Raw genomic sequence first — 14,823 nt, 5'->3', positions numbered from 1 at the left:
CTGCACGGAGACTTACATAAGCCCCGGTGCAGTGCGACAGCAACAATAGACCACAGTCCAGACACAAGAGTGTGGCTATTTCTGTTGTATGATGCCCCAAGAATGTGTGTGTGTGTGTGTGTGTGTGTGTCCAGAACAAACTGTCCATTGATAGCATGGCTGAGACAAATTTAACACCGATGACTCATCTGGTTGTTGTTGTTGTTGCCATTTTGTTAATTGTTTATTGTCACATTTGTCTGGGACGGAAGCTGACAGCCAGATATGTGTCGCTGAAATGTACCTTGGTGCTCACCTGAACTCAAATAACATGCGTACATGTTCGTACTGTCTAATTTCACGTAATCAAGGTGTAATGGTAAACACATGTGTGACTCAGCTGGCATTAAAGGTACACTCGTTAATGGAAGGAAATTCATTTTATCAGTATAAATCATCAAGTAAGACAGCAGTGTCCCATCCTCTCTAATTCACTCAACACAGTACAAAGTAAAATTGTGGTCATATGCAGATTACATTTAATCTCATGATTTCAGAGCTGATTGTTTTCACATACAGCGCATCTTCCTGTCAGCGTGTGAAGTTCCTCACCAAACAGAGTTCCCTTTGATTTGTTATATCATGTTCTTCGATTTAGAGCATTTTTTGTTGTCTAGAATCAGTCAGAAGAAGGTGGTGTAGTGAGGGTGCGCCCAGAGAGCTCACGTTGTTTAGCCTGCCGTTGACAGACGCATACTTTACTTTCTCTGTCATCGTTTTAAAATGCTTAAAAAGGATGTACAGTAAATAAAAGAAACAGGATATTTTATCAGAAATCAGCTTTGTTTACCCATCATCTTCCTCCAGCTACATGCCAGAGAGGGAACGCTCCCGCAGCCCAATCAGCTGCTCTCAGTCCTCATATACTCATATGTCCGCACATACAAGGAATTTGACTCTGGTTTAAACATTGTACTTGCATAGGAAAAAAGACATAGAAACGACTGAACAATAAGTTAAATAGTGCAAAAATATAAAATAAACAGCATATAGAAAGAATGATGAGGCAATAAACAATATATACAATCACATTTGTATTGATTTCTGCATTTTATATGTACATAGAACATACATACATACATACATACAAGCATGTATTTGATTGCAGTATTCATCAAGCTCTACTGCGGTAAATGCCTTTTAGGAGAAACTTCGTCTGTCAGGTGCTGATTTCTGCGATGATTGAACTCTTAATTGCTGCGTTTGCTGTCTAACAGGAGTGGAGTTCATTGTGCCGAGGACCGGCTTCTACTGCAAACTCTGCGGACTGTTCTACACCAGTGAGGACACAGCAAAGACCACTCACTGCCGCAGCACTGTGCACTACAGGAACCTACAGGTACGCACTGCACAGAGACACTCTCTCAGTTTGCTCTTTTTTTCCTCCCTGAATGTTTTGAGCATGCTAACCCTCGTGGATTTGTGGACTTGACAGTGAATGTTTGTACTGTACGCACATGTACAACATGTCTGCCTGAGCGTTTGCTCTCACTCCTTTTATACCAACGAAAGCAGTATTGAAAATGCTAATCTGTAGTGAGGACGCTGTTGCTGCGGTCCACAGTCAGTGTGGTCTGGTAGCAACATTTTTTTACACCACCTGTTGCTGGGTTGATGAGTAATTCTTCACACTCTTACATTCAGCACATGCAGCACTGTACCATGTAAACTGTGCAGTGTTTTGGAACACTCAGCATAATAATCCAACGTGCTCTTTGTTTTGTGTTTTAAGTCTTTGCCTGCCAGATTGGAGTTTGGCAATATCCACAGTGGTGCTAAAACTATTAGTTAAATAATAGACAATCAGCTGAAGCAGCAGAAAAATTGTTGTCATTTATATCATATTCATTTTGAGAATTTACCAGCTGTTGAAGTCATTTATCGAGGAAAACGCTGTGGTTGTGCTTTCTCAAATTTAAAGATGCATATGATGAAATGTCTTTGTGCTTTGTGCTGTTTGTTGGACACCTGGGACTCTGGAGACTTCTGCTTGCCATTTTTACTATTTTCGGACATTTTATAGACTTAGTGATTATCGAAAATATAATTAGTCAAGTTTGTTTTTTTGTTGTTCATCTATATATTTAGTACACAGCTGAATGAAATGGTGCTACTGCACACATAGGAATAAGAATAATAAATAAAGTAAAATAAAACAGGATATAAATAAAATAGAAGAGAAATATGAAAAGTCATACTGTGGTTGTAATACTGAAATAAAATAATATAGAAAAGCTTTGTTTATCTTCACCTGTACAAACATGGTGAACAATTAAGTTAAAATACAGCCAAAAGAGTAATATAATATAGAAGAGATAACAGTAAGTAAAAAATTAGTCAGAACTGAAAACTGCAGGCATGCAGTCAGATGGGTAAACAACGCAGACAGATGTCAACAAAATCCTAGCACATACACACACACACACACACACACACACACACACACACACACACACACACACACACACACACAAACATAGACATCGCATGTAAACTTGCAACTGTATTAGGTTTCTGATTATTGGCTGGTCAGTGCCAAGCCATCTTGCATTTCTCTGGTCCCCGGCAGCACAGCTGAGGCAAGGCGGAGGAGCAGCGATTCCCCAACATTTGATGGATTACATTCCAAGAGGAAAAAACCTGTTTTTAACAGTTGTGCTGTCTGTCAAAGCTCAGTGTGTGTGTGTGTGTCTATGTGTCTGTATGGTGTGTATATAATGTGTTGTGGTGTTTAGTAGCTTTAGATTAGTTTTGCCATTTTTTCCCCCGTATATAATGTATTTATTTATTTTAGACTGTCATTTTTCATCTTTCTTCCACTCTTCCACAGAAATACCTGTCCCAGCTGGCAGAGGACAGCGTGTCCGGCGCACTTGCTGAACCCTCAGCAGCACAGTGACGTACATCAGCTTGACCTGTCATGTCTTGTACAGCGCACAGCGGAGGAAAGAGAAGATACTTTCATTTGTGACGTTGTGATCTACAGCACGGAGAATGTGACACATGGAAGCTCCAGCATGTGGACAGTTGCACTGGCTTTGAGGTTTTGGGGGGGAAGAGATGATTGGATGGATGTCATGCATGGACAATGTTAGCCTTAGATGCTCTCAATCTTGTACATACCTGAAGTGTAATGTAAAGTGAGGCTGCAATATTTATTTATTTGTTGATGTTTATACATTTTCTTAAAGTGTTCTCATTGGATTGTGTGTGATGACATTTGTTTGTTAGTTTTTTTGGAATAGGAATGTATTTACGATGATTTCTACTGACTGAGAAGACAGAGTTTAACAGTAAGGGCTAATCTTAGTCCATTTGCTGAGTTAAATTGTACTCATCCTAACTACAGTACATTTACAGCTGCAAAATGACTTGAAATATGTGCCACTGAATTTTTTTCTCAGTTAAAGAACTGAGGCCGATTCTCAGGTTTGTTGTATTTGTTGAACAGATTTCGGTGTAAAGCTTATTACACTACATTTTCATTTTTATTTATATCTGGGGCTTTAAAGGGTCTTGCTGTTTTTCTTTTATGTCAGTTTGTGCACTAAAATATCTGTCTGTCAGGTAAAATGTACATCATTTGGGTCGATAATGATGCAATTATGCGAAAGATCTTTTCTTGAAGTTTAATGTTGGCTTTAATTCATAAGACAACCCCAGTCATATCTGCCAACATATGTAATGCCTTAAATATTGAAGACCTTAAACTGGACCATGTTTTTAATTTATCAGAGTTAAAAATGCAATATTTCATGTAACAGTGATTTGCTCAGAGGGATTATTTAGACAGAATTTGTTTTTGTATACTGTGAATACTGATCCTGATGATAGTGTTATTTTCTTTGACAAACTTTTCATATGATTTCTGATCAAATAAAAACTTGAATAAACATTTTAAACTTGTTTCAACGGGTATTTTTCTTCTAACTCAAATTAATATCTAACATATTGTGTATGCTATGTGATAGTGGTAATACAGTCATGAACACCACCCACAGACGGCACAGCGCACCATCTTTCCATCCATTTTCTGCTGTTGATGGTTGGACTTGAGTGGGAGTGTTGTTAAAGAGCTCCCCCAAGTGTCAGGGCAAAAAACACATCTGGGTGCTGCTAAAAATAAATCTCTAAATAGATGTGTAAAACTCAGTTTGGATATTTAACATTAATCTTTTACAAAATTATTGTATTTCTTATTTTAAAAAAAGCATACCAAAGTGTAATATTCTTAAGTGAAGTATCTCTTCAGGATGATCAACAAGCTTTGGCAAGAAGAAGAGTCAATCAATCATTAACATCATCTCCATCATCATTAATTAACCAGAATGTTGGCGTTAATGTGTCAAACAGGCAATTTCCAAGAATAGAAAGAGCTGTTCTACAGTACTACCGATAGGGGGCAGCACTCTATCAGCCGCACAGAGCGAACAGAACATGCGAGAAGAAAATCCCGTGTTGCATTTTCATTGGTCCTTTGTTTTTAAAACCCCACATACCTCCAGCCAATCAGAGATGGAAAGTACAGCCCTACGTGCCTGAGTTGCTGGGTAGATAAAACAAAAACAACAGGGTTCGTGTCAGAGTTTGGAACGTGAAGACAACAGACGGTCAGTGACTTTATTGTGAGATATTTCATCGACGGAGCAAAGGAGATATAAAAGCATATTCTACATGTCAGTGTTGTCGAGGATTGAACGATTTTAACGATGTAGCTCAAAGATGTACTAGCAATTTAACGCTAATCTGGGGCTCCCACAAAACAAACGACGAGTCAGCGATGTACATCAAGGTCTTAAATTGTAACTTTAGATTTAGATTATGCGTATGAGCAGCAATAGCTTTATATGTGCAGTTAGGAACTCAGAGTTTGGTCTTTTGGCGCAGCTATTCCGTTGGGCAGCGAACATTGAAGCTAACGTAACGTTAGCCATTGTTTACCAACACTGTGACTTTGAATGGGTGGGGGGAGGGGAGGCTGCTGCGTCGCACCGTGTCTGGACATGTTATCAACGCGTGTCTTCGCCTAAAGTTTCTCTTTCCTCTTCAACATTGCAGGTATCATTTGAAATAAACGCCTCTTTGCACGCTGCTCTGCTGCAAGATCTCGTTTCTACTGTAAAACATGGCAAATGACTGCGAGGCCTGGCTGAACGCGAACCCCGTCGGTAAGTGAGAGCCTGTCACTGCGATGGAAATGCTTCATCAGCTGCCTCTGATGTGGGGCACTGGGACTTTTTCATGCGGAAGTGGTTGATGGCTTGTTTCTTGCACTGCCTGAAGTGTTTGGGGTTGTTGAATTTGCACATTGATTTCATTCTGCTGCTTATCTTACATGACTATTAAACCAGCTGTGAAAAGCTTCTGTCAGCTTTAACATGAACCACACTTTCCCTTGTGATCCAACAGAGGCCGGGGACCTGAGCGACTCCTTTGCGTCTGGAGATGAAGACAATCGAGAATTGGTTATCGGCAACAAAAACATCAGCAATGAGATCAATGGCAACTGGGTGTCCTCATCCAGCAACAGCATCCATGAAGCGCGTCTCAAGGCGAAGGCCAAGCGGAGGCTGAGGAAGAACTCCTCCAGGGACTCCGGCAGGGGGGACTCTCTGAGCGACACCGGGGATGTGGTCAGGGGAACCTCGGTGGCACCCACTAGCCCCAAGAGCAAGCTGCTGGACAGAAAGTCTCGACTGGGCAAGGGAAGAGGTCTGCCAAAGAAAGGCAAGAGAATGTAACATTTTAATAAATGAAGAAGTCAGTCCAGTTTTTTAAATATGGCCGCATGATTGTGTTTTATTGCCATGTAACACTGTGACGCCAGAGAGATCAAATGTCTTAGTCTCTGTAATTTTCAAAGGATAACCATTTGCTGGTCATTAACACAGGCGAGTAAGAGGCAATCACAGAGCCACTGACATGTCAGCGCTTCAAAGGGAAGGTCTTTGTCACAGTGAGACCTCATGTTGCCGTCAGCTGGTGGCTTTCCTTCGAGAAACCATAAACCACTTGGCTTCTACACAAATGGCTCAGTGATATCACACCAAGCGCTTTTTTTGCAGTCTGCTCAGCCAAGCTTTTCTGGAAATTTCCATTAGAGGTCAAGGAATAATCATGGCAACATTTGTGCAAACCAGAAGTTACTTTTGTCAGAGATATTCTGTGCCTGCGTCGGGTGGGATGTGAATGTTTCACCGTTAAATCCTACAGAGGCAGCTGGCTGTGGAGCATTTGTTTGTCCCCTGCAGGACTTTGATTTGTTATCTGTTTTTGATTTACTGAAGTGAGATGCTCTAGTTTACCAGGGCACAGCGATAGCTGTAGATAAATACTTATCGGTGTGATAATATTGCATAATAGCTTGCTGTTATCGTGGCTCCTCATCCACTTTACATAACAAACCACGGATCGCTCGTCTGACTTGCCTTCTCCTCGCTCGTCACTGTATTTAACAAGCCACCGTGATGCATCACAAGTGCGTTAGTACATAAAAATTTTGCAAGTACCACATCATCTGATAGTCCGGCTGTTTCACACTGTGCGTCTGCATTCAGTGATCTAAGCATGTAGTGTGTGTGTGCGTGTGTGTGTCCCAGCAGACTGCAGAACAGTTCAGTCACTGTGCTCTTCCCATGGGCAGTGGAACTGGAGCAATTGTAGTGTCTCTTGGCACTGTGTCTGGAGGTTTTACTTGTTACATAACAGAATTGCTGTGCCAGTGGAGCCCTGTTATCTGAGCATTCCTGCATTAAATGTTCAAGCATTGCATTTTTGAAATACAGACGCAGTGGATGTGCAGAATCTTTGGCGAAGGCAAACAAAAACGCGCTGAAGTGGGCCGGGTTTGCACAGTCGATGTGGGCCGAGCTAAATATAGTGGCATGTCATATGCCACATATCGGGCTGGAACTAATGGAGGTTTCGAAGCATGTGACACAAGCTGCTTGGTTCAGGGCTTCTTAAACTGTCTGCAATCTGCCAGTGCTGACCTCAGACCAAGCAGATTTGTTTGTGTGACACATTCAAAGGCATTACCTCCTCAAATAGAGGGATTATATCACAGCATGTTTGGTCCTTGGGTTAAAGAATCTATCGTGGGAATTAGTACAGATTACACACACAGACAATGATCTGTATGACATTAGTAATATTATTGTAACACCGATAGTATTACATCCGTGGCCAGTGGACGAGCTCTTCATGAAGCTATTCTAAACTGCAGCCCAGAGATGTGCTGCGTGTGATGATGTGCTTAGAGTGATTGTGGGGTTTGTTTGGATGCAGAGATCTGACACTAAGCAGAGCATCACTTGAGTAAAGCACAGAGCACCTGCCTGCACATTTAATGTTAAACTACTGGTTGACCTTTTGTCAGAACGAATGTCACATTTCTTGACAATCATTTCCTTCTTGGTGCTCGAACTGAACCTACACTTGAAAATGAATCAGTGAGACCTGACACAACGAGGCCTGTAGTGAAAATGTCCTGGACAACAGACCACCAGGCTCTTAGTGAGCAAATGTCGTGTTAGGTTTAGTCTGACAAATGTTGCAAAAACACTTGAGATAGGAGATGTTTCCCTGCTCTAGATGAGGTCACCTGTTTCTGTGTCAATATTTGACACCATGCTCTGTAACCCCCACCGTCCTATTATTACTACTGAAAAGGGTTTGAAGGTGTTTTTTTTACAAAACAACGCATCTTTCAGGTAACCAAGATATGTGTGCCACTAAATCTTTGGAACATGATGCTGCTCATGGCTTCGCTTTTCAACCGTATTTCCTTGACATGAGCGATCGGGATGTTATCAGATATCATGTCCAACATTGTCAATGACCTTTGTCTGCAGGTGGTGCTGGAGGAAAAGGTGTATGGGGCCGATCTGGTGAAGTTTATGAACCAGAGGAGGTAGACGAGAAAGACCCCAACTACGACGAAGCTCAGGTACTGACTGCGTTGTTGATGTACATCTTCATTATGTGTTTGAATCAGCACAGTCATCTGGAAAATCTAATGTGATCCAGTGCACAAGCCTGCAATTACTATTTCTCATGTGGAGACTGTAATGCTGTGGCGTGGCCACTGGATCTCATTGCACTCACTGTAGACACTAGTTATGATTCCACCAGATGTGCTGCAGCACATTTCAGAAGTATCCCACGAGCATCTCTCTGCTCTGCTTAACGTACGTGACTTGTTTGTTTTTGGGTCAAACTGCACAGGGCAGATTAGATCGGCAGGAAGTCAGATAAAGGAACGGCGGAGAGAATCTGCTCAGTTTTCAAAATAAAACACCCTGTGCAGAATCCTGATTTTGAAAACAGAAACCATTTAATTACATAGCCTAATTATCCATGGTGGAAGCACAAAAATGAAGGTAAAATGAACAAAGCAGGTCAACAAAGTCAGACAGGCAGAATGCTCTGTTTCTGAAATGTGTCTGGTGGGGCATGCAGCCACGTGGACATAATAACGGTCTACTTTGCCGTAAGTAAGTAATCAAGGCGTAATACGTGGAGTGTGACTGTGTTTTGACAGGAAAACTGTGTGTATGAGACTGTGGTTCCCCCGCTGGATGAGAGGGACTTTGAGAAGACAGTCATCCCCATCGTGCAAGAGTACTTTGAACACGCAGACACAAATGAAGTAGTGGTAAGGAAACAGCCTTTAAACCTGCCAATAGCAGGACACTTGAACCTTCAACCTTTAAGGCCATGCCAAGTTGACGCCTCTCTCCACATCCAGGAGCTGCTTGCAGAACTGAACCTGGGGCCCATGCGGAGCGAGGTGCCCTCGCTGGCTGTGTCGCTGGCCCTGGAGGCCAAAGCCAGCCAGCGGGAGCTCACCTCCAGGCTGCTGGCCGACCTGTGCGGGCCCGTTTTGTCCCGCAGCGACATGGAAAGTTCCTTCGACAAACTGCTCCGAGAGCTGCCCGATCTGGTCCTGGATACACCGGGGGCCCCACAGGTGAGTCTCCTGGTGATATGTGTGTGTACACCTGTAGCTCAATTAGCAGCTCATTTGCAGAAATAAAGCAGGACCCTGGAGCTGCTGTAAATCCATGTCATATAATCTTTTCTTGTGTTAAAAGGTTTTTTTTTTGTCAGACATTTTAACAAACAGAGAGAGAGAGAGAGAGAGAGAGAGAGAGAGAGAGAGAGATGGTGTGTGTGTATACTTTCCTTTTCAGCCTGCACAGACATGAGATCTCTGGCCATTGTCTGTCTGTGCTGGCAAAATGCAAGCTCAGCGAAGGACGCTCAAAGGGTTATCGGTCGCCCTCCCCCCACAGCCCTCCTTTCACAGCCTCATTTGGGTTCCATAGTCATTTCTCACAGTTCTCTGTGGGTTTAAAGAGGCATTATGACTCTGCACTGCCCCCACCTCCTTCCCTCTGCCCCTTTCTCTCTCACTCTCACACACACACACACACACACACACTCCTCTTGCGCCTGCCAGTGGCCACAGCCATGGGTCAGATGAGACGTAGCTGCCTCTCGTCTGAACAGGAACAATGATCAGTGATGAGCGCAGGCTTTGTGGAGGCCAGAAGAGCAGAGCCAGCTCTTTTCGTTTCCCTAAATCATGTGCTCACACTACTGTAAACAAATACACACACACACACACACACACACACACACGTGCCACACAGGCCACTGACAGACATCTATGATTTCAGTGTTTTTGTGGGGCCTCCAGTGCTTCAGACTGTGTAACAGCAGTGTTACAGATCTTTGCTCGTTGACCTGATTTTTGTTTGTTTGTTTGAATATACCAAGACTTTTTGTTAAAGGAGTGGATAAAGTTCATGACGTGTTATCTATCCTCATGCAACAAAACCAACAAACACAGAACCACTGTCTCTCTGGACAAATGTTCATTCCTCACTGCATTCCTGAAATGCCCCTGCACAGAAAAGTGCTGTGCTTTAAATGTCAGTTACTCATTAGCACGAGGCCCTTGACTCTGGGCTACAGGCTACATCCCTCACCCTCTGACTTTGACCCTTTATCTATCAAACTGTGCTGTGTTCAATGTGGTGCTTTGCAATTTGTTCCTGTTTGTTTACGTTTTTTTCTCTCTTTTGTGTTTACTTTCCAGTTGGTGGGTCAGTTCATTGCACGTGCTGTTAGCGACCAAATATTGTCCAAGAGCTACATCGAGGGCTACAAAGGCAGAGTTGACTGTGAATACACAAGGTGTGTGTGCTTTTTAATTTCAGTCTCCTTTGTTACGCTCTTATCATGAAAGTCTTTAGAGATTATGAAAGGGCGTGAAGTGTTTGCAAGTGAGATTGACTGCTAAAGATAGGAGAATGTTCAGTCAGCGCTATCATACAGAAGCTTTCATGTATCTCTAATACTCATAGCATTAAATATAGCATGAAAAGAGTGGCCACTTTCAGGAGGAAAGGTGAGAAAGAACAGGGGAACCTGAACTGTTCTTTGAGGTTTGTGTTAATGCATGTGAAGAGGAGAGATGCTTTAATAAAGCAAACCAAATTAAAATGTTGTGAGTTTTCTAGATCACAAGTAAGAATGAAGTCAGACCAAACAACATGATAAACAAAGGTTTCTCAAATATTACAAGCAGCCTTTGGTAGAGAGGCTCGGTGTCAAGGCCAGAACATCTGTAAAAACGGGTGTAGCAGACATGGCAGATGCTGGATTTTCCTGACATCAGAGGCAGCGTGTTCGCTGTCGGTCGGGAGGAGGGACAGTAATGAATGAAGGGATGAAAGCTGCTGCAGTGTTTCAGCTTTGCCCCACAAACCTTACTCGTCTTTTCTCTTCCAGGGCGGCATTGGACCGGGCGGCGGTGCTGCTGAAGATGAGCCTGGGTGGCCTACGCATAGACAACCAGTGGGGGACAGGTGGGGGCCAGAGGCCTGTCACACAGCTCATCAAAGAGGTGAGTTACATAAAGCAGACGTGAGGAGACGCTGGAAGTAGACCATGTCTTTGTTAGCAGTGTTCATTTATTTATGTTTTTGTATTGTTGTTTATCATTTGTCTTCCTTCACAACTCTCCAATTATTAATAATGATTAATAATAATTGTCATTTCCTGTTCTGTGTGCTGTCAGATGAACCTGCTGCTGAAGGAGTACATCCTGTCTGGAGACAGCAAGGAGGCTGAGAGATGCCTGAGGGATCTAGAGGTTCCCCATTTCCACCACGAGTTTGTCTATGAGGTAAAGTTTGAAGCAGAGCATCCCAGCTTAGTCTCAGCTAAAATATACAGATGAATATTCAGAGATGGTGTCAATGGTTGTGAGGACTAATACACGGCTGTGAATATTTCTGCCATCTGGCTCAGGCTATAGTGATGGTGTTGGAGTCCAAAGGAGAAAAAACCTTCAAAATGGTTCAGCAGCTACTCAAGTCTCTCTCTGCCTCATCCGTCATCACTGTGGACCAAATGAGAAGGGTAAGGTGCCACCTGGTGTTTGAATTACGCACTGCACACACTAATTTCATTCATTTGTTTACAAGCTTTTATAAGGAGCTGTGTTACATGTGGTGTTCTTGTGTTCCTTCACAGGGCTATGAAAGGGTTTATATGGACATTGCTGAAATCAACATCGATGTCCCTCGTGCGTACTTCATCCTGGAGCAGTTTGTCGATAAGAGCTTCAGTATGGGAATCATTGATGTGAAGTTAAGAGATCTTTGTCCCTGTCGGTAAGCTCACGCAGCTGATTTTGACACACCGCCACACTCATTTCCCAAGGAAGTGTGTTTTGTTGTTAATGTGTTGTGTCTCTTGTCAGGGGTCGGAAGAGATTTGTCAGCGAGGGAGATGGTGGTGTTGTCAAAGTTGAAAGCTTCTGAGGAGCCCTTTTGTATGTGCCAGTTTTCCTGAAAAGACGGAGATGAAGCTACCTTTTTACTTGCATATTTTTCAAAATAGCCGGGTACAATTTTTCCCTTTGAACAGTCAAAAGAATGTACATTTCGGAAATTGAGGTGAGGTGAACAAAAACAAAACTGCACTTTTGATTGAAACTGAAGTAGATCGCTTTCTCCAAGGTGTTTCAGTATAAACATTTACATAAGCTAACCCTTAAAGTGCCACACCTCTCAGTGTCAGTCATTCCACGTTGTTTTGTACAGTATTTTCTTGATTTCACTGCCACTCCTTTTGTGTTTTCTAGAAAGCAGTGTTTGTACAGAGATGACTGGTTTGTGTCAAGAGCTTTATAAAGGGGTATAAAAAAGGGGGTCAAGTTGGCTAAATGCAAGACTGGCTCCCTAACTAGCTGCTGTTTCTATGCTGTGTTTGACCTTTTTTTTTTCTTTTTACCCTTTAAATTGCACAAAGATGTCATTATTGAAGGTGTCGAGACATGAGAACAGTGCAAAAACAAATACCAGTCGGATAACTTCACAAAATGGTGTTTAGAGTGTTTATTTTTATATCTGGGGAATACTGGTGTGTGAAATGTACCACGTATTGCTCCTTGTTTGTTCATTAAATCGATATTAAATAACCCAAGACTGTTTTTGTGATGTTGTCATGTTAACACACAATACTAATAACATGTTACAACGTGCAACTTAACACTACTTTCTACTACTTAACTCTTTAATCTGACACATTAATTGCTTTACCCCACAATGACTCAACAAGAAAGCAGTTAACTGCCATTTTCTTGTATGCATTCATGCCAAATTACAAATGCAATAATACAAACAAAGTCTAAAGTCTTAGGACTTAGTGGCTAACAGCACTGGGAAAACTGGCAACCACCAGATGTAATCCTGACTAATGACATACAGTAGATCATGCATTAATGACTAGCTGAGGTGACTACGCTCCCAGCTCTTCCTGAGCTGATCTGCTCTGAAGCCGAACATCGGTGACTTCTTGGCCTTGCACTTCACTGTCCTTACAAATGCTCATTCTACCAGTGCTTGAAAACGCGGGTTTGTGCCATCCATCAAGAGGAATTTTCTGCCAATTTGACCGTTCCTGCTGTTAAAAATCCTCCATAGGGAATCTACTGCAACTGCTCCCTCATTGCCAGTTCTTGCTGTTTGACGGCCTCTTGGGCCTCCATCTGCATCTTCTCCAGTTTCTCGAGGGTGACTGATTTGAGTGGGAGCAGTTTTGGCTTGCACAGAATCATGGTAGGGACATCTTCCATGGAAAGTTGCCCTGTAGATGTTGCCAAAACAGAAAAAAAAGGGTCCACATGAATTCTCACATTTTATCAACTAATCTTGGCTTAAATGCAAATGAAAAGACTTGGCTGGATTGTTGCTGTTTTTCACAAAAGCCTCTTGCATTATTAGCAGTGAGAAATGTTCTAGCTTCAAATAAACTTCTAAATAAAGTACTGCAGTACTTCCAAGCAGGTCCGCAGTTACAGTTGTGCCACTGTGGTAGCCTGCGACCCCCAGGATTTTAAAGGTTGGTGCAAACAGGAGGCTTGTTATTATCTGTTGACCCTCAGCTGTAACTCATAATGCAATCACTCACCAATGTTTTACATTTCTGTTCCACTGATGGTCAGTTTTTACCAATCACTGTCACTGCATGAAACATCTGGACATTTTACGCATCTGGTGTTCTGCCCCTGAACAGCTTTAACACATGAAAAAGCATTGCCCTTTTAAAACCACAGATATATTGTTATCTTGCTATGGTGCTGACCCAGATTCTATAACTGTTTATACAGCAACAATGTAAATGCTGTTGAGCTGTGAAAGAGACTGTAAAAAGGGAGCACACAATACAGAACACCCACTGACTAATTTTGCGAGCTTTTGCAAATTTCTAGACAGTTTGTATGTTGTATTGAGCTCCACAAACAATCTTTTGTTTGTGACTACTGCTGTCCAAATAGCTGACCATTGTGGTACAGACCTTGTTTAGGCAGAACTTCTCTGAATAGTGTCTTGACTTCGGGCATTATGTCTTCTGAGTGCTTGCTGAAAGGTAAACATATGAGTTTATTACATTTCAAATGTTTTCTCTGACATTATTCATGAAACCCAAGTATTAACGGGGTAGTGTACTTAATATCTGTGAATGTAAGCAGCACTGCATTCAGGAAAGGTTGGAACACAACCTTGATCTTAATTTAACGACGATTAATTTAAGCATATTTACATTCAGAAATTAGTGAGGTAAAATGTAAAATTTTGTTTGCAGACAGGTGTATGTGTATGTGCGTGTATTTCTTATTTTACAACACAGTAGAACTCGAACACAGATTACTCCAGACCATCCTAAATGAAAAATAACTTAGCATCACTGATGTCCTGTGGTATATTTGAAATTTAGTTAGCTGTTGTAATATGTTGAAAGTTCACTTTTCTATTCCATTTGGGTGGTTTGACGATTGACATTAACGTTAGTGAGTTAATGTCCGCATATATAACCTTTACTCTTAATGCATAGTGATTTAGTCGTTTGGCTAGCATAAAGACTGAGAGCAAAAATTGTTGTAATAGCTTGCTAAAGGTAACGCTAGCTAGCATCGAGCTAACTAACGGCAACGATAGCTTTCTATGAGTGAACTCCGTGTCAAATATCGTTACTACTGCTGACAGTATACTGCAACATCTTTCCGTTGTCGTTTTCGTCGTGCTGTGTTGGCGCTAACACCTTGAATCATAAACACTGCTTATTAAATAGAATTCTTGGTAATCTCACCTTTAGCACCAGGAAAAAGATTACAGCGGTTGTCAAGCCAACGCTTCCGTAAAAATCACATGACTTTCTTCTTCGCTTTATTTGTAGGCACAGTGGTTTACTGACATCTACAGGCGG

The 14,823-nt window shown here is 42.1% G+C and overlaps 2 protein-coding genes across 3 annotated transcripts in view; both read left to right on the top strand.

Moving 5' to 3' along the window:
• Positions 1-3,093, top strand: part of rbm20 (RNA binding motif protein 20) — a 43,987-nt gene extending 40,894 nt beyond the window's left edge. Inside the window, exons 13-14 of the mRNA XM_076729252.1 lie at positions 1,257-1,378; positions 2,870-3,093. Of these exons, the coding sequence (XP_076585367.1) occupies positions 1,257-1,378; positions 2,870-2,938 (191 nt within the window). The 3' untranslated portion in view covers positions 2,939-3,093. The remainder of the gene's footprint in view (positions 1-1,256; positions 1,379-2,869) is intronic.
• Positions 3,094-4,562: 1,469 nt separating this feature from the next.
• Positions 4,563-12,540, top strand: pdcd4b (programmed cell death 4b). Of its 2 annotated transcripts, none has more exons than XM_076728566.1 (12): positions 4,563-4,649; positions 5,098-5,207; positions 5,449-5,766; positions 7,893-7,987; positions 8,582-8,695; positions 8,789-9,010; positions 10,145-10,242; positions 10,840-10,954; positions 11,129-11,236; positions 11,362-11,472; positions 11,587-11,726; positions 11,816-12,540. In XM_076728566.1, exons 2-12 carry the CDS (start codon positions 5,165-5,167, stop codon positions 11,874-11,876), a joined length of 1,425 nt encoding a protein of 474 aa, XP_076584681.1. In that variant the 5' UTR covers positions 4,563-4,649; positions 5,098-5,164; the 3' UTR covers positions 11,877-12,540. The 2 variants fall into 2 exon arrangements, with proteins under 2 accessions (XP_076584681.1, XP_076584682.1); XM_076728567.1 differs by lacking the exon at positions 4,563-4,649 and adding an exon at positions 4,686-4,715.
• The last annotated feature ends 2,283 nt before the right edge of the window (positions 12,541-14,823 follow it).

The sequence above is a fragment of the Chaetodon auriga genome, chromosome 4 (assembly GCF_051107435.1).
Source record: "Chaetodon auriga isolate fChaAug3 chromosome 4, fChaAug3.hap1, whole genome shotgun sequence".
Classification (NCBI taxonomy): domain Eukaryota; kingdom Metazoa; phylum Chordata; class Actinopteri; order Chaetodontiformes; family Chaetodontidae; genus Chaetodon; species Chaetodon auriga.
This window is presented reverse-complemented; position numbering and strand designations above follow the sequence as displayed.

Excerpts from the sequence above, each read along its gene's own strand:
- pdcd4b (XM_076728566.1), top strand. The coding sequence starts at position 5,165 with ATGGCAAATGACTGCGAGGCCTGGCTGAACGCGAACCCCGTCG. Across the intron at positions 10,243-10,839 it reads GTTGACTGTGAATACACAAG|GGCGGCATTGGACCGGGCGG; the intron begins GTGTGTGTGCTT and ends TTTCTCTTCCAG. Across the intron at positions 11,237-11,361 it reads ACCACGAGTTTGTCTATGAG|GCTATAGTGATGGTGTTGGA; the intron begins GTAAAGTTTGAA and ends CATCTGGCTCAG.